The sequence below is a fragment of the Hyperoodon ampullatus genome, assembly GCF_949752795.1.
Source record: "Hyperoodon ampullatus genome assembly, chromosome: 12".
In the NCBI taxonomy this organism is placed as follows: Eukaryota; Metazoa; Chordata; class Mammalia; order Artiodactyla; family Ziphiidae; genus Hyperoodon; species Hyperoodon ampullatus.
In genome coordinates this window covers 54,941,927-54,959,986 of record NC_136925.1, presented here as the reverse complement: position 1 = coordinate 54,959,986, position 18,060 = coordinate 54,941,927, and the positions used below count along the sequence as shown (strand labels likewise).

At 35.5% G+C, this 18,060-nt stretch overlaps 1 protein-coding gene across 1 annotated transcript; it reads left to right on the top strand.

Moving 5' to 3' along the window:
* Positions 1–1,040: 1,040 nt before the first annotated feature.
* Positions 1,041–16,908, top strand: KIAA0408. The gene is made up of 5 exons (XM_079716381.1): positions 1,041–1,190; positions 10,611–10,970; positions 11,059–11,138; positions 12,931–14,263; positions 16,414–16,908. The coding sequence occupies exons 1-5, from the start codon at positions 1,056–1,058 to the stop codon at positions 16,585–16,587; spliced, it is 2,082 nt and encodes a 693-aa protein (XP_079572507.1). The 5' UTR covers positions 1,041–1,055; the 3' UTR covers positions 16,588–16,908.
* The last annotated feature ends 1,152 nt before the right edge of the window (positions 16,909–18,060 follow it).

Sequence of the window (18,060 nt, the reverse complement as noted above, 5' to 3'; positions counted from 1 at the left end):
GGTAATAACCCTGTGGATATCCCCCATTTTAATGTAAATAAACTAAATCTCAGAAATTTTAGGTGATTTATAACAGAGTTACCAATCAGGTATTTTAAAGTGCATCTTCAGATCCTGAAAACACATGCCCTGAATGCTAGAAATCTAATTATTTCAGTCACTCCTTAATATGATCAAGAATTTCCCTGCAAACTGATGAAAACATTTTTTTCATTTCTCTGTATTCAGTATCAGAAGATAGGTTCTGATATATAGTCTATTAGAAGAAAAAAAGAGCATGGATAAGTGTTAACATATGGCTTTCAGGATAATTTTGCTGCTTTTACATTTTACTTGATGAAATAAAATAATGACAATATTTTTTATGCTTTAGTTTGGTTTCTTGCTGATACATCAGTCCCAGACTTACTACCAACATTGGGGTCTTATTGATAAAGTAATCACGTTTGCCACAAGCTTGAACTCTGAGTGTAAAACTGAGATTGTAGCCCAATACCATCTCAGGACTTTAAGTCACAGAAATATATAATCTGGTTGCATCAGAACAGAAGGAGTAATTCCATTGCAGCAGAATCTACCACAGTTGTGTAGATGTGACTAAACAGTTGAATTTCGTACTTCCACTCTTAGATATTCATGAAAAATTCTATGTTCAGATTAGGTGGTTAGTTAAATGAATACTTATATCTCACACATGCATTTAACCAACCTGTCCACTGTAATTTTCCTGTCTGGTCTCAGAAAGGGGAAGAAAAAAAGTTTGGATGATACTTTTTTCTTTGACTGTGTTAGTTTCTCCTTAGGCAGATATTTTTGTCATCTCTTCTTTTGAGTCCAATTTTCCTAAAGTTTGTTTATGTCAATGGCTCTTGACAAGCTGATAAAATGTTTCCAGAAAGCACATGGATTTGGAACTCTCTCTTGTTATGTTTATATTAGGCTTTGTTTTAAAGGCAAGTGAGACTGCTTCAAATAAAACAGCTCCAAGCTTCCAAGAAACAGTTAAGAGAAGGCAGAGACGGGCAGAAACACCCCTTCACTAACACACGGTTGCCATGGACCTACATAAGCAGTGGGAGAACACAGAGACTAACTGGCGCAAGGAAAAGATGGAATTACTGGACCAGTTTGACAATGAAAGAAAGGAATGGGAAAGTCAATGGAAGATCATGCAGAAGAAGATAGAAGAGGTACAAGTTGATTTGTTTTGAATGCACTGGAAACTTAAAACTCAGAATGAAAATTCTGTTGGTTTGTTTTGTATTGGAAACTATTTTTACTTTCCAATTCCACCTAAAAGATGCATGTCTCAGTGATATTTACTAGACCAAAAATAGCATAACCTAACCCAATGTTACCGTAGAGACTATGCTTATTTTATAGTTTTGCATGCAAATTAGAACTTGAAATGTCTTTCTAAAGTGTATCAATTTATTATTTTCTGACTAGAGTGCCGTGGTATCAAAAGTGAGGTATGTATTTTGCATAAGTTTTCAAATTCCGGGCCCAGGATGAAAACAGAAGAAAAATATAATTAGTGGAACATATTTTAGTAAAATTATAATTGGGCATTAAAATACAGATCTTTTCAGAGATGACTTATGAATAATGTCTACTAAAGACAGTTATGTATTAGATAATTCAGTATAATCCAAAAGAGTGTCATATATCAAAAAGAAAATGGAGGTGGACATGGTATTTATCCTGGCAAGGTGTGGCACATTTATTTGGAAAGAATTTATTAAAAATGACATGCCGAGACTCTGATACAAATAATAATTTTATTCCTTCACCCTGTTTGGCCCAGAATATTTCCTTTAAGTATCTGCATTGATGTATATTCAAGCTTGTTCCAACTGAAAATTATTTATACTTATCTTGCTTTCTTGTAACATTCCCTGCTGTTGACTTATATGGTCTTGTGCACATTGCCAAGGCAGTTATTTTAACAGACTCCTTGGCTTTTATTCACAGACAATCAAAGCTGGTGCTTTATGTGTTTATAGTGCAAATATTTTTCTTATTAACAGCCCTATAATTGGTTATGAATAAAATACAAATTGGCATGCTAAAAGGAAAAATAAAAAAGAATAGCCATGTGACTACTCTAAAATAAAGCTGAGAAGGCAGGCCTGTAGTAGATGATTACAGATTGAAAGGAGAATTTACTTCTCATCCTTCTATAGTTTGGAAAATGCGTTTTGCTTGCTCTCTTAACTTCTGCACCCAGAGGCTCAGATTGGATCAACAGGGAGATGGCTAGCTCAAATCAAAATCCACAACTCCAATTCGAAACCTGAACTCATTGGCTTCCAAAGGTTTGGAAGGTCCAGTTAGTAATAATCTCAGATAATTCTAGCATCCAAGCAAAATAATTAAGGGAGTCAGGATTAGTCTAGCCAGTTGTTTAAGCCATGTAGCTAAGATATTCTGCTGTACGGTTAAATTTGTTATTGTCAAATAATTATTCTGACAGCTCTGTAGATTCCGTCCATGGAAAATATTAGCCTTATCAATTAGCAGGCATTAAACATACTTTAAACATAGGTGATAGTCCATAGAAATACTGACAGAAGGGCTGGAATATTTTTTCTTTATCTTGGATAGTAGCTGTGGTGCTATTTATGTCATTCTGCCTGCAGTATACAACACCATACCTGGGAATATGTTTACATAATGTGCTTACCCAAACTACCCACCCAGAGATGATGCTGTTCAATACCTGAATACTAGCATTGTGCTCCCCTTATCATACTAATATAGTTGTCCCTCAGCATACATGGGAGATTGGTTCCAGGAGCCCCTGTGGATACCAAAATTCATGGATGCTCTCAAGTTCCTTATATAAAATGGCATAGTATGTATGTATTTTTTCCCACTCCCAGCTTTGTACCTGTAAGAATGTACCTTCTTAGAGGCTACAAAGCTGGGAGTAGAAAACAGGAGGAAATTGTCCTCACATGTCACAGAAAATCAAGACAGTATTTTTAACTAAAATTAAAAATCAACACTTGGAAAAAATGTAACATGCCACAAGCATAATAGACTGTATTTCTTTCGTATTTATCACTAAGCTCTGTGTATTAAATCAGACACAACTTATTAAGCCATATATTAGAAAATTATACATTTCCCGGTGCATGCATATAACTTCTGTGATTCCAAGTAAAAATGTCATTAGTGAGAGGATCAATGTTGGGTATTAAGATGCTAATGATTCTTTGTTCAACAACTATCCACAATCATTGCATTTGCTATTACAAAATGAAGATGTACATACTTGGATCTTTGAAACCTAGATTAATCCAGATAGATACCCTTAATAGAGTTACTAGATACCTGGCAATTTTTTTTATCACATTGCCATCTTTCCTGATTGTCTCCTTTGATCAGATAACCATTGAAAAGAGCTAGGTACCGAGTAACACAGATTTCCTTTTACAAAATAAATGGTTTTCCATCAATAATATAATGATATTTGTTTATTCATACTTCACCTAAGTCCCCAAGAGAATTTAAGATGTCCAATAAAATTCTATGTAAGATAAAGTATTCCAAAACTAGAAGAGAAAGATGAAATGAAGACAAGAGGAAGTATCCTTTGTGAAATGCATACAACAAATCTGTCTTTCTAGTAAGTGACAAAAAATGATCAAATACATATTTCTCAGTATTCGGAAAACAAAAGCAAACCTATTTCCCAGAAATAGCACTTTCGTCCCTGATTTTGCAACTAAAGCAATTTTGTTTCCACCCATGACTCCTCTAAAAGAGGACAGTGCTACCAATAGCATCCTTAGATTTAGCATGGTGTTTTGAGGGTTGCTTCTTATAATGTCCCTCAAAGTCAGGCAAATTATAATGGCCACAAATGTTCAGTACAGATAATTTTACAGGGACCAAAACAGTTGATTCATGGCTGCAATTTGATGCTATCCTGACTTCATCCAACTACAGATTTATTAGTATTTACGGCATAAATGCATGGCATATCCTTCAGGCATTAACTATATTATAGTGCTTGACTCATCTGAGATTTAGGTAAATATTGAGCAGCAGTAAATCTGTTATTCTTTTTTTTTTCTTTTAACATCTTTATTGGAGTATAATTGCTTCACAATGGTATGTTAGTTTCTGCTGTATAACAAAGTGAATCAGCTATACATATACATATATCCCCATATCTCCTCCCTCTTGTGTCTCCCTCCCACCCTCCCTATCCCACCCCTCTAGGTGGACACAAAACACTGAGGTGATCTCCCTATGCTACGCGGCTGCTTCCCACTAACTATCTGTTTTACATTTGGTAGTGTATATATGTCCATGCCACTCTCTCACTTCATCCCAGCTTACCGTTCCCCCTCCCTGTGTCCTGAAGTCCATTCTCTACATCTGTGTCTTTATTCTGGTCCTGCCCCTAGGTTTTTCAGAACAATTTTTTTTTAAGATTCCATATATATCTGTTAGCGTATGGTATTTGTTTTTCTCTTTCTGACTTACTTCACTCTGTATGACAGTCTTTAGGTCCATCCACCTTACTACAAATGACTCAATTTCATTTCTTTTTATGGCTGAGTAATATTCCATTGTATATATGTGCCACACCTTCTTTATCCATTCACCTGTTGATGGAAACTTAGGTTGCTTCCATGTCCTGGCTATTGTAAATAGAGCTGCAATGAACATTGTGGGGCATGACTCTTTTTGAATTATGGTTTTCTCAGGGTATATTCCCAGTAGTGGGATTGCTGTGTCGTATGGTAGTTCTATTTTTAGTTTTTAAAGGAGACTCCATAGTGGCTGAATTAATTTACATTCCCACCAACAGTGCAAGAGGGTTCCCTTTTCTCCACACCCTCTCCAGTGTTTATTGTTTGTAGATTTTTTGATAATGGCCATTCTGACTGGTGTGAGGTGATAACCTCATTGTAGTTTTGATTTGCATTTCTCTAATGATTAGTGATTTTGAGCATCCTTTCATTGGCAATCTGTATATCTTCTTTAGAGAAATGTCATTTAGGTCTTTTGCCCATTTGTGGATTGGGTTATTTGTTTTTCTGATATTGAGCTGCATGAGCTGCTTGTAAATTTTGGAGATTAATCCTTTGTTAGTTGCTTTGTTTGCAAATATTTTCTCCCATTCTGAGGCTTGTCTTCTCGTATCTTTTATGGTTTCCTTTGCTGTGCAAAAGCTTTTAAGTTTCATTAGGTCCCATTTGTTTATTTTTGTTTTTATTTCCATTTCTCTAGGAGGTGGGTCAAAAAGGATCTTGCTGTGATTTATGTCATAGAGTGTTCTGTCTGTATTTTCCTCTAACAGTTTTATAGTGTCTGGCCTTACATTTAGGTCTTTAATCCATCTGGAGTTTATTTTTGTGTACGGTGTTAGGGAATGTTCTAATTTCATTCTTATACATGTAGCTGTCCAGTTTTCCCAGCACCACTTATTGAAGAGGCTGTCTTTTCTCCATTGTATATTCTTGCTTCCTTTATCAAAGATAAGGTGACCATATGTGCGTGGGTTTACCTCTGGGCTTTCTATCCTGCTCCATTGATCTATATTTCTGTTTTTGTGCCAGTGCCATACTATCTTGATTACTGTAGCTTTGTAGTATAGTGTGAAGTCCAAGAGCCTGATTCCTCCAGCTCCATTTTTCTTTCTCCTATTGCTTTGGCTATTCGGGGTCTTTTGTGTTTCCATACAAATTGTGAAATTTTTTGTTCTACTTCTGTGAAAAATGCCATTGGCAGTTTGAGAGTAGTTTGATTGCATTGAATCTGTAGATTGCTTTGGGTAGTATAGTCATTTTCACAATGTTGATTCTTCCAATGCAAGTACATGGTATATCTCTCCATCTGTTTGCATCATCTTTAATTTCTTTCATCAGTGTCTTATAGTTTTCTGCATACAGGTCTTTTGTCTCCTTAGGTAGGTTTATTTCTAGGTATTTTATTCTTTTTGTTGCAATGGTAAGTGGGAGTGTTTCCTTGATTTCTCTTTTAGATTTTTCATCATTAGTGTTTAGGAATGCAAGAGATTTCTGTGCATTAATTTTGTATCCTGCTACACTACCAAATTCATTGATTAGCTCTGGTAGTTTTCTGGTAGCATCTTTAGGATTCTCTATGTATAGTATCATGTCATCTGCAAACAGTGACATTTTTACTCTTCTTTTCCGGTTTGGATTCCTTTTGTTTTTTTTTTTTCTTCTCTGATTGCTGTGGCTAAAAGTTCCAAAACTGTGTTGAATAACAGTGGTGAGAGTGGGCAACCTTGTTTTGTTCCTGACCTTAGTGGAAATGGTTTCAGTTTTTCACCATTGAGAACAATGTTGGCTGTGGGTTTGTCATATATGGCCTTTATTATGTTGAGGTAAGTTCCCTCTATGCCTACTTTCTGGAGGGTTTTTATCATAAATGGCTGATGAATGTTGTCAAAAGCTTTTTCTACATCTACTGAGATGGTCATATGGTTTTTATTCTTCAATTTGTTAATATGGTATATCACGTTGATTGATTTGTGTACATTGAAGAATCCTTGCATTCCTGGGATAAACCCCACTTGATCATGGTGTATGTTCCTTTTAATGTGCTCTTGGATTCTGTTTGCTAGTATTTTGTTGAGGATTTTTGCATCTATGTTCAGCAGTGATGTTGACCTGTAGTTTTCTTTCTTTGTGATATTTTTGTCAGATTTTGGTATCACGGTGATGGTGGCCTCATAGAATGAGTTTGGGAGTGTTCCTCCCTCTGCTATATTTTGGAAGAGTTTGAGAAGGATAGGTGCTAGCTCTTCTCTAGATGTTTGGTAGAATTCACCTGTGAAGCCATCTGATCCTGGGCTTTTGTTTGTTGGAAGATTTTTAATCACAGTTTCAACTTCAATGCTTGTGATTGGTCTGTTTATATTTTCTATTTCTTCCTTGTTCAGTCATGGAAGCTTGTGCTTTTCTAAGAATTTGTCCATTTCTTCCAGGTTGTCCATTTTATTGGCATAGAGTTGCTTGTAGTAATCTCTCATGATCCTTCGTATGTCTGCAGTGTCAGTTGTTACTTCTTTTTCATTTCTAATTCTATTGATTTGAGTCTTCCCCTTTTTTTCTTGATGAGCCTGGCTAATGGTTTATCAATTTTGTTTATCTTCTCAAAGAACCAGCTTTTCTATCTTTTCTATCATTTCCTTCATTTCTTTTTCATCTATTTCTGATCTGATCTTTATGATTTCTTTCCTTCTGCTAACTTTGGGGTTATTTTGTTCTTCTTTCTCTGATTGCTTTAGGTGTAAGGTTAGGTTGTTTATTTGAGATTTCTTTTGTTTCTTGAGGTAGGATTATATTGCTATAAACTTCGTCGTGTTTTCATTGTCATTTGTTTCTAGGTATTTTTTGATTTCCTCTTTGATTTCTCCAGTGATCTCTTGGTTATTTAGTAGTGTATTGTTTAGCCTCCATGTGTTTGTATTTTTTACAGATTGTTTCCTGTAATTGATATCTAGGCTCATAGCGTTGTTGTCAGAAAAGATACTTGATATGATTTCAATTTTCTTAAATTTACCAAGGCTTGATTTGTGACCCAAGATATGATCTATCCTGGACAGTGTTCCTCGAGCACTTAAGAAGGAAGCATATTCTGTTGTTTTTGGATGGAATGTTCTATAAATATCAATTAAGTCCATCTTGTTTAATGTATCATTTAAAGCTTGTGTTTCCTTATTTATTTTCATTTTGGATGATCTGTCCATTAGTGAAAGTGGGGTGTTAAAGTCCCCTTCTATGATTGTGTTACTGTTGATTTCCCCTTTTATGGCTGTTAGCATTTGCCTTATGTACTGAGGTGCTCCTATTTTGGGTGCATAAATATTTACAATTGCTATATCTTATTCTTTGGTTGATCCCTTGATCAAAGTGTCCCTCTTTGTCTCTTGTAATAGTCTTTATTTTAAAGTCTATTTTTTCTGATATGAGAATTGCCATTCTAGCTATCTTTTGATTTCTATTTACATGGAATATCTTTTTCCCTCCCCTCACTTTCAGTCTGTATGTGTCCCTAGGTCTAAAGTGGGTCTCTTGTAAACAGCATATATACGGATCTTGTTTTCGTATCCATTCAGCCAGTCTATGTCTTTTGGTTGGAGCATTTAATCCATTTACATTTAAGGTAGTTATCGATATGTATGTTCCCATTTCCATTTTCCTAATTGTTTTGGGTTTGTCATTGTAGGTCTTTTCCTTCTCTTGTGTTTCCTGCCTAAAGAAGTTCCTTTAGCATTTGTTGTGAAGCTGGTTTGGTGGTGCTGAATTCTCTTAGCTTTTGCTTGTCTGTAGAGGTTTTAATTTCTCTGTCGAATCTGAATGAGATCCTTGCTGAATAGAGTAATCTTGGTTGTAGGTTTTTCCCTTTCATCACTTTAAATATGTCCTTCCACTCCCTTCTGGTTTGCAGAGTTTCTGCTGAAAGATTACCTGTTAACCTTATGGGGATTCCCTTGTATGTTATTTGTTGTTTTTCCCTTGCTGCTTTTAATATTTTTTCTTTGAATTTAATTTTTGATAGTTTGATTAATATGTGTCTTGGCACATTTCTCCTTGGATTTATCCTGTATGGGACTCTGCCCTTTCTGGACTTGACAATTTCCTTTCCTATATTAGGGAAGGAATATAGGAAATAATCTCTTCAAATATTTTCTCAGTCCCTTTCTTTTTGTCTTCTTCTTCGGAGACCCCTACTATTCTTATGTTGGTGCATTTAATCTTGTCTCAGAGGTCTCTGAGACTGTCCTCAATTCTTTTCATTCTTTTTTCTTTATTCTGCTCTGTGGTAGTTATCTCCACTATTTTACCTTCCAGGTCACTTATCCGTTCTTCTGCCTCAGTTATTCTGCTATTGGTTCCTTATAGAGAATTTTTAATTTCATTTATTATGTTGTTCACCATTGTTTGTTTGGTCTTTAGTTCTTCTAGGTCCTTGTTAAATGTTTCTTTTATTTTCTCCATTCAATTTCCAATATTTTGGATCATCTTTACTATCATTACTCTGAATTCTTTTTCAGGTAAACTGCCTATTTCCTCTTCATTTGTTTGATGTGGTGGGTTTTTACCTTGCTCCTTCATCTGCTGTGTATTTCTCTGTCTTCTCATTTTGCTCAATTTATTGTGTTTAGAGTCTCCTTTTCGCAGGCTGCAGGTTCGTAGTTCACATTGTTTTTGGTGTCTCCCCCCAGTGGGTAAGTTTGGTTCAGTGGGTTGTGTAGGCTTCCTGGTGGAGGCGACCGATGCCTGTGTTTTGGTGGATGATGCTGGATCTTGTCTTTCTGGTGGGCAGGACCGCATCTGGTGGTGTGTTTTGGGTGTCTGTCAACTTAGTATGATTTTAGGCAGCCTCTCTGCTAATGGATGGGGTTGTGTTCCTCTCTTGCTAGTTGTTTGGAATGGAGTGTCCAGCACAGTATCTTGCTGGTTGTTGAGTGGAGCTGAGTCTTAGTGTTGAGATGGAGATCTCTGGGAGAGCTTTCACTGTTTGATATTTCATGGAGCCGGGAGGTCTCTGGTGGACTGATGTCCTGAACTCGGCTCTCCCATCTCAGAGGCTCAGGCCTGACACCTGGCTGGAGCACCAAGATCCTGTAAGCCACTTGGCTCCTAGTGCTGGAGAGTCTTCTGCAGAGGGGGGTGGTGGCTAGGGCTCAGCTGGGGCTCACGGCCAGGGCAAGGATCTGGGAGCAGAAGTTCTCTGTTATTCTTTGAATACTAGATGTAGTGCAGATATAGGTTGTGACTGTAAAATGTAGAGTCATTTGCTTTAATAGTTCTCTGACTGTCTTTGGAATTTTACAAGCTTTCCCAGAACACAAGCCTGAAGAGAAAGCCAGTAATAGCCTGCAGATTAAACTGAACTCTCAAGAACTAATTTGGGGCCCACTTTAGCATAGACTAATAGATAATCAATGCCTTAGAGTTCTATTGTATTACCTAGGACAGGGTCACATTTGTTTTAATTAGGACAGGAAACATTTTTTGAATGTATGTAGCCTTGGAAGTAAAAAAAAAAAAAGTCTCAGAATTACCTGTCCCTCACCAATGTAACTTCCAAAAGTAACATATTTTGATTGTGAAATGTCTACTTAGGGACAGAATTAGCTGAGTTACTATATGAGATTGTCAACTATTTAGATAGTTAAATGTTGGCATATAGGATCATATATTTTTAAAATATGACCTTAATGTTAGTTAAACTCTTGCTTCTCTCTGAAAGCAGTTAGAGAGCATTGCCAGTAATTGATTTGAGTCATTCCAATTTTGTTAACAGTGCTTCTGTATCATCATGATATCTATATATAAACACAGGTTTGTTTCATTTTTGAATGGGTTGATTTCTACTCGGAAAAATAGAAATTACCATCCATGCTTTGACCTACTGAAAGTAGTCTTTATGGTTCCTCAAAGTTGTTCCAGCTAATCCAGACTTTAGAAGTGTTATTTGGAAGCATAAGCATTCGTACCGTGGGGTAGTATGTAGTAATATGGCAGAGAGAGCTCAGAACAGTATGCTTAGTATCAAAAATATTGAGAGAGTGGATTAGGGGGAAATTTTTATCTTTGTTTTCTTTACAGCTCTGCCATGAAGTAAAACTTCGGAGGAAAATCAACATGAGTGAACGTGTGATTATTGATCTTGATCGTGAAAAGGCCATTCAAGACAAAATGATGGAATCTTCTCCAAATTATCCCAATTCAAGACAATGTGAATTTATAGGGATGAATCACAGGGATGGTCTGGGAAAAAAAGGTAAAACAGAGCAGAGCTTACTCAGTGAAAGAAATCAAATGTGTAAGGAACAAAAAACAATCAAAAAATCAAAAGTAGGGTTAATAGATTCTATGGCCACAGACAACCAAAAAGAATGTGAGACCCCGCCTGACCTGAGAACTTCTGAGGAAGAGAACAAGAGCTGCTCTGGCGCCCTCAACACAGTAAGTAAGCCAGGATTGGCCTAGAACTGTTTCTAAAGACATATTTACATTTCAAAGGGCTAACATGCTATTGCTTATATGTATAAAGGCTCTTGAAGAACTTGCCAAAGTTAGTGAAGAATTATGCAGCTTTCAAGAGGAAATTCGACAGTGTTCTAACCACAGAAGGTAGGCTGGTACATCTATGATGATTTTTATGTTGGAAAATCAAAAAGAATGTTGTTTTTAGTTAATGAATCCAAACTTCCTTTAGCATCTAACACTTTGTTAGTGAGAATTAATAATGCTGTTAAAATATGTTATCTTAGGAGATAAAAACTTAAATTGTATGTTTCTCTGTTCACTAATTCTTAAAGCAAATCTTCTAGTTCTCTTTGTAGTTTGACTATTAGGCGTACTTTACTTTTTTGGTGTTTAGTGAAGTTATACTAACCATAATAAATAATAACTTAACAAGTATACTCCAATGGAGTTCTTTTTTATTTTGAGTATTTGGCCAGTGGAAGAGTATACTGGGTTAATCTAGTTAAATACATCTTTAAACTATGTCAAATTTAACAATGGTGTTTTAATTATATAATGATGTTCTACTGAAACATTTTGAGCCATTTAGTTTTCTACATAATGGAAGCATTCATAATTTTCAGAATAACATATTGTAAATATGTACACACAAACATATTTATACAGTGCTGTAAAACATGCTCTTTTAGTTCAGAGGCACCCTTATAACCGTAAGGATAAGTTTTAGCCAAATTGAAAAATAAATTGGAATTCTCTACAAGTTAAGTAAAGATGGATTGTTCTAGGATCACCATTTATCTCCTAGTGGGGCAGTATACTTCTCTTAGAAGCTATAGGAATGTGGACCCTTATTTTTCTTTAGCTTTTTGGAAGCTCAGAGAGAATTTTTGTACTGACTTACAACAGATTTTCTTACCCAACCGTGTTTTTTACATAATTTTGCCTTCCACTTTTCCATTGAGCTTTTGCCTACTACTCTCTGCTAATGGGTATTTGTATGCATTTTATTGTAAGCTATCTCATAATATAAGTTGAAGAGATATAAATATGATTTGTATGTATCAATATGATTAATTAATGTTAATTTGTGAACTCACATTCTTGCTATATTTAGGTTTTTATTTCAATAATTCTTACTTGCCAATTTTTTTTTACAAACCACACCTGGTATAAAGTTCTCACTGCTACTTATTGCCTTTCGAGAAAAGCTCAAAATCCTTAGTATGTAATTCAAAGTCATTACAGTTTGACCTAATATTTCTCTTTTATTTGCCGTCATCCTTCCCACTTTTTTATATTCCATCCACACCAAAGTACTCACTGTTCCTTGAATAGCCACACTATTTGTACTACAGCTCTCTTTTGCTTATATGTCCTTTACTCATTAAAAAAAAAAAGATGATCACTTTTCTTTCATGCCCAAATAACACCTTCCATTTGGTATTGCTCACGTCTGTTTGCGCTTTGATTCAGATTTCTGTCACACTACTTAGAATGTTATTTCAAATTCAAGGGGAGGAGTTTGAGCTCAGAAGACATTATAAATAGGAATTCAGTAGGCAAAGCAGATATAAGAAAATGGCAAGAGAAAACCTATAGAAATGGGAACGCCAATAGCAGACACCCAAGAGACTACACACAGTCGAGTCTAAGTGTAGGTGAAGTTTAGGTAATAGAAAAAAATGAGAGACACAGTTAAAAAGGTAGTTTGGGTCAGACTATGTATATGGAGTTGAATACAGCACTGAGAGGTGGCCTTTATCCGGCAGTAGAAGGGAATTGAAGTTTTGTACTATGGGATTTATATAAAAATAATGTTTAAGGAAGTTGTGACTCCTTTTCCTATATCAGAATCCATTGCTTTAGCCCCAGTGTCTTTTAAGAGCTTATCATAAATAAAGTCATCACTAATATACCATGTTTTATAATTGTCTAGGATGAAGTCAGATTCTTTTCTCCAGGAAACACCAGTTGTAATTAATATGCCTTATGGAGATCACATGATCAGCAACAACCAGTGCATTACTTCAACCAGTTTAGAAAAAGAGAAAAAGAAAAATAGAAAGAATCTGAGCTGTACTGATGTTTTCCAAAACAATTCTAAGAAAAAAGGTGGAATTGATAAAACTGACCTGCAAAGAAGTGAAACCCCACCAGTTCCTCCTCCAAGAAGTACATCTCGAAATTTTCCCAGCTCATGTTCTGCACAAGCCCATGAAAGTTTGAAGGAAAGTTCAGACCACAACGGCTGGGTGGCCCAAGAAGGTCAAGGCGAAAAGAACTGCAACCCTCATTTCCTCTGGAGGCACGACGAGATGCCTACGCTGTGTCTAAATGAAAGGAAGACTTTGAAAGATGGTATCACATTTTCTTCTTTGGCACCAGAAACCAAAATAGGTAAAAAGCCTTCATGTAATGAAAATGTTGGACTTACCATGTGGTCATGCGACACTGGGATTGGTGCAAAAAATAGCCCCTCTACACCATGGTTTCAGAAAACCTGCTCTATTCCCAATAAGCCAAAATATGAAAAGGTGATTCCAGATCACCCTGCTAAATCTCACCCTGATCTTCACATAAGCAATGTCTGTAGCTCCTTGGTGACACAGAGCAGCAGCCCGCTGAGAAGTTTCAGTTGTGGCTTTGAAAGGACTACTAGGAATGAAAAGCTGGCAACAAAGACTGATGAATTTAACAGAATCGTATTTAGAACAAATAGAAATTGTCATGCAGTACAGCAAAGTCAAAGCTACGCAGAACCATCTGAAGATCTTCAGCCCTATGATACTTTAGTTTCTTGCTCAGCTAACATCTCAGAAAGTGACAGTGTTTCTGACATTCTGAAAACCAGTGCCCCCGTGCCTGTGCCCAGGGAAAATATGCATGATAATTCTACCAAAAAACCCACAACAGGCCTATTCAGACAAATGCAGGAACACATAAGCCCTAGCAGTTACCGGAATATGCTCCACGAGCATGACTGGAGACCAAGTAATTTGTCTGGCCGACCAAGGTCAGCTGATCCCAGGTCAAATTATGGTGTGGTGGAAAAGCTGCTGAAAACCTATGAGACATCAGCGGGGTCCGCATTGCAAAATTCTAAATGCTTCCAGGCTAATTGGACCAAGTGTAATTCTGATGTCAGTGGAGGAGCCACATTAAGTCAGCATTTAAAAAAGCTCCAAATAGAACAAGAGCTTCAGCAAAAGCCAGCTATGTGTGGAGCACAGCAAGTGAAGCAAGGAGCAGATCGGAAAAAGGTAACTGAGGTGAGAAAGAAATTTAACATATTTTGGTAGAACTGCATCCATATTTAGCAATGGCTCAGAGTTCAGTCAGTTGCCCATTCATATAAATAGAATGTAGGCACATGTTTTGACATCTTCTTAGTTCCTTGACCCTTCATTTGTGAATAAATATAAACCTTAGAATTGTAACTCAACATGAACTTTTAAAAGCATAGTTTTTAAGTCTGGGTTTAGCACATTATAACTTTTATTTAAATTCTGAAATGGCACAACACAATCTAATAAATTAAATTCTTAAGAACCTCAAAAAGATCACATGTTTGCTGTGTTTCTTTCTTGAAAAAATATTCTGAATGTGCATCTGTTCATTTATAGAATCTTATCCTGTTAAAGTGTTTATATTTTTAAAAGTATATAGGAAGTATTTATAAATAACTTGCACTTTTCGGTTATTAGCTATGGTTGGTTCAGTCATTCCCAGAATTTGATTCATGTTCTTCCTCAGGGGATTAGTCACATGAATATGAGTTTGGGTAAAAAAAAAATCACTTAAAATAGTGCCTTATTGCAGTTCTCTTATTGTGGAGCTAAAAGGCAGTATATGAAAAGAAAAATGATAGTATAGCATAAAAAAATTTAAGGTCATTATTATTTGTATAAATTCTTTGTGTGGAAATTGCCTGCCCCCCAAAAAAATGGGTATTTAAATAAACTGTTATCCTTTCTTTATTCCAGTTTGCTTGCAAAAGAGTATAATCTTAGAGGAGAAAAAGAGGTTGAAGAGATTTGTATTTACAATGAAGAGCTATCCATCAGCACCTTTTATGCATAATTTATAAAAAGTTACAAGGTGACATACAGTTATAATTAGCCAATGCTTTGAAAATCCTGGTTTTACATAGTGCAATGTATATGCACCATTGTTTTAAACGAGGCAGGTTGCCTCCTTCTGGTGTAAGAAATTATTTTTATGAGGCTTTCAAGCCCTACAAAAGTATCAGTTTACATGTAGTTTATCAGAAATTTTGCCTGTTTGCCCAAAGCACAAATAATTATTCTGCTTTTCTATTTCTGTTTTTATTTAGTTGAGCCCATAAATACCTGTAAGGTCCTGTGGCTTCAGATGGGAAGTGAAAGCACATATACAATAATCAGCCAAAATTTTCATGAACAAATATTACTAAATATCTCCCATTTTTGTACTGATAGGAGGTTTGGGAAGGGTCCTCTGCTGTCGATCGTTAAGAGTAGTTCTCCATCCCTCCCCCCCAGGAACAGGTTTAAAAAAATAAGACTCCAAGGAGAGAAAAAGCAAATGCAGGTTACTCTCATAGAAATAAAGGCTGTCCTTACTGCCCGTCTCAGGTGAAAAAGCACAGGCTTTGTTAAGAAGGTCAATAAGAATCAAAGTACAAATGTGTCATGAAAGCTTTTTAACTGTTTCTTAATGGCAAGAGTCCTAGAATGCTTTTCTTCCATTAAAATAAAAAGAAAGAGAAGTAGGAAGAAATGAAAGAAAACGAAAGGAAGAGAAGGGAAAAGTTTTCAGTCTTCGGAAGATACCCAAGATAGATCACAACTCTTTCTTAGCAAATAGAATGAAGTTATATTTTAAAGTATTTTAATGATAATTTTGAAACTTTTTAAAGATAGTAACAGTGGTTCTTAGTGGAAAAAAAAAGATAGCATCCGACAAATCATTTGGTGGTTTGTGTGCCTTTTGCTTATGATCTCTGAAAGTGTCAACTTGACATAAAATAACTGGACATAAATTAATTCTTCTTTAAATTATTATCTTAAAAAAAAACACTAAAATATCCTAACACTCCACTAAGAAAAATCTTTAGTTCTATCATATCAATTTTATCTAACATGAACTTTTGAGTTCTAACATAACATTAACTCATAGTTAGTTCTAAAAAGAAATCAGTTGTATTAAAACTTGTCAGTATGGATATCTACAAGATTATCAAATGCTATATTCATATTAAAAGTGAATTGTTTTGATTAAAACATTCAAGACCAGGAATAGCTTATTTAATTTTCAATGCTTTTTCTTGCTTGTAAACATGGTAATACAATACATTAATCCTATAGCTGGGATCCATAATATATTAAGCTCAATGTTGGTGCCTGAATAGTGAGATGAATGTCTTCATTTGTGTCTTAAGGAATCCGTGGCAGTGAAATGCTCACATGGAAAAGGATTTTCCCGACCTGCTAGACCAGCAAATCGCCGTCTCCCGTCCAGGTGGGCATCCAGATCTCCATCGGCACCCCCTGCCTTGCGGAGAACTGTCCACAACTTTCCCATTGCTCTGCGATCAGAAGCATCGATGGTGTGAGTCTCTGGCCTGGATTGCTGGATTACAAAAGTCCCAATTGCAAAACAGAGTATTCTGAGTGTTTACAACCAATTCTGTCTCTTCTGTATCTTTCAAGATTACTGGGACAATTCAAATCTTAACTTCCCATCAGTCTTCAGTGTTTTTAATCTATGGAACAATTATCCTCCTGTATTTTGATTTTTTAGATCAGAATTTTTAAATGCCATCCTCATTAATTTGCCAGTATGATTTAAGTTGAAACAATGTACTATATTGTATATTCCAACTTTCTTGCAAGTGGCAGAAAGCAAGGTTATTTGCATGGCCGTGTGTTTTGTAGGTGCATGTGTTGATATAGGAAGTATCAGTATGTATTTAGATAAGAAAAACTTATGTGCTAGTGTTGACTTTGAAATTATAACATGTATACCTATATATTCTTTGTGTTTATTTAAAATTTTTAAAAATATACAGTATTATTTATATTTTTTATACCTTTTAATAGGTATCCACTTAAGGCTCTTGAGGTACCTATATTAACTAACCACTTCCTTGGTCCCAACTACACACAAAACTAATTATACATATATCTAACGTTAGTAGATTTCTACAGACAACTCATAGTTCCTTAACCCATATAAAGATAGACTAATACCATTGATCTTCTGGTTTACTCTTTTAAAAAAATAAAAGTGTTACAGGTTTAAACAGATTAGCCTTCTAAAGCAAACATAAAATGTTCACAAAAGCTTTGATATATCATTCAGCAGTCTATTGCAGCTTTCCTTGTATACTTGATCCTCAGAGCCAGCATCCTAAGACTGCTTTATAAATGATGTGACGACTAAACCATGAATTCATTTTGGCAACTTCAGTAACAAAATACCTTAAATAGGATATAAAAAGAAATTCAATTATGCTGAATTCTACTCTTTGGTAAAATTATAGTGAATTTTTGTTCAGCTACTTTATTTGGAGTCATACATATTGAGAGGTAAGTTATTCACTCTTTCCTTTTTCTAACCTTTCCCCTAAAATTAGTAGATAAGAGACTAATTCAATTTTTTATTAACAAAGAAAATCAGGAATGATATTTCATTGAGAGCTGAATTATATTTCTTATAGTGTACTACATTTAAAAAGCCTTAAACTAACCTTTGGCATCCATGGGGCAGCATAGGGGCAGAAACTGTTTTTGGGCCACAGTTTATGAATAGTGAGCATATTATATCTATATTGAGAACTGACAGAAATATGAATGTTGAGGTGCTTGGAATTCTACATGAAAAATCTTAGAAGCAACTTTGCTCTCCATTGTCTCTATGTAAAACCAGCTACATTATTAGATAGTAATTCTATTTAAGCTTTTCTTTTACTAGCAAAAAGGTTAAGGAATTCTTATGGCAAAAGTATTCAAAGAACCTTCTCCTTGTGATACATTCTCTAACAATTTAGAGAAATTCACTTCATTATACCATGACTTGAGGTAAA

What these genes read in the sequence shown, in the direction of transcription:
- KIAA0408 (XM_079716381.1), top strand. Translation starts at nt 1,056, where the DNA reads ATGGACCTACATAAGCAGTGGGAGAACACAGAGACTAACTGGCGCAAG. An exon ending in TGCAGAAGAAGATAGAAGAG is followed by an intron (nt 1,191 to 10,610) that starts GTACAAGTTGAT and finishes TTTTCTTTACAG; the next exon opens with CTCTGCCATGAAGTAAAACT. An exon ending in ATCGGAAAAAGGTAACTGAG is followed by an intron (nt 14,264 to 16,413) that starts GTGAGAAAGAAA and finishes TTGTGTCTTAAG; the next exon opens with GAATCCGTGGCAGTGAAATG.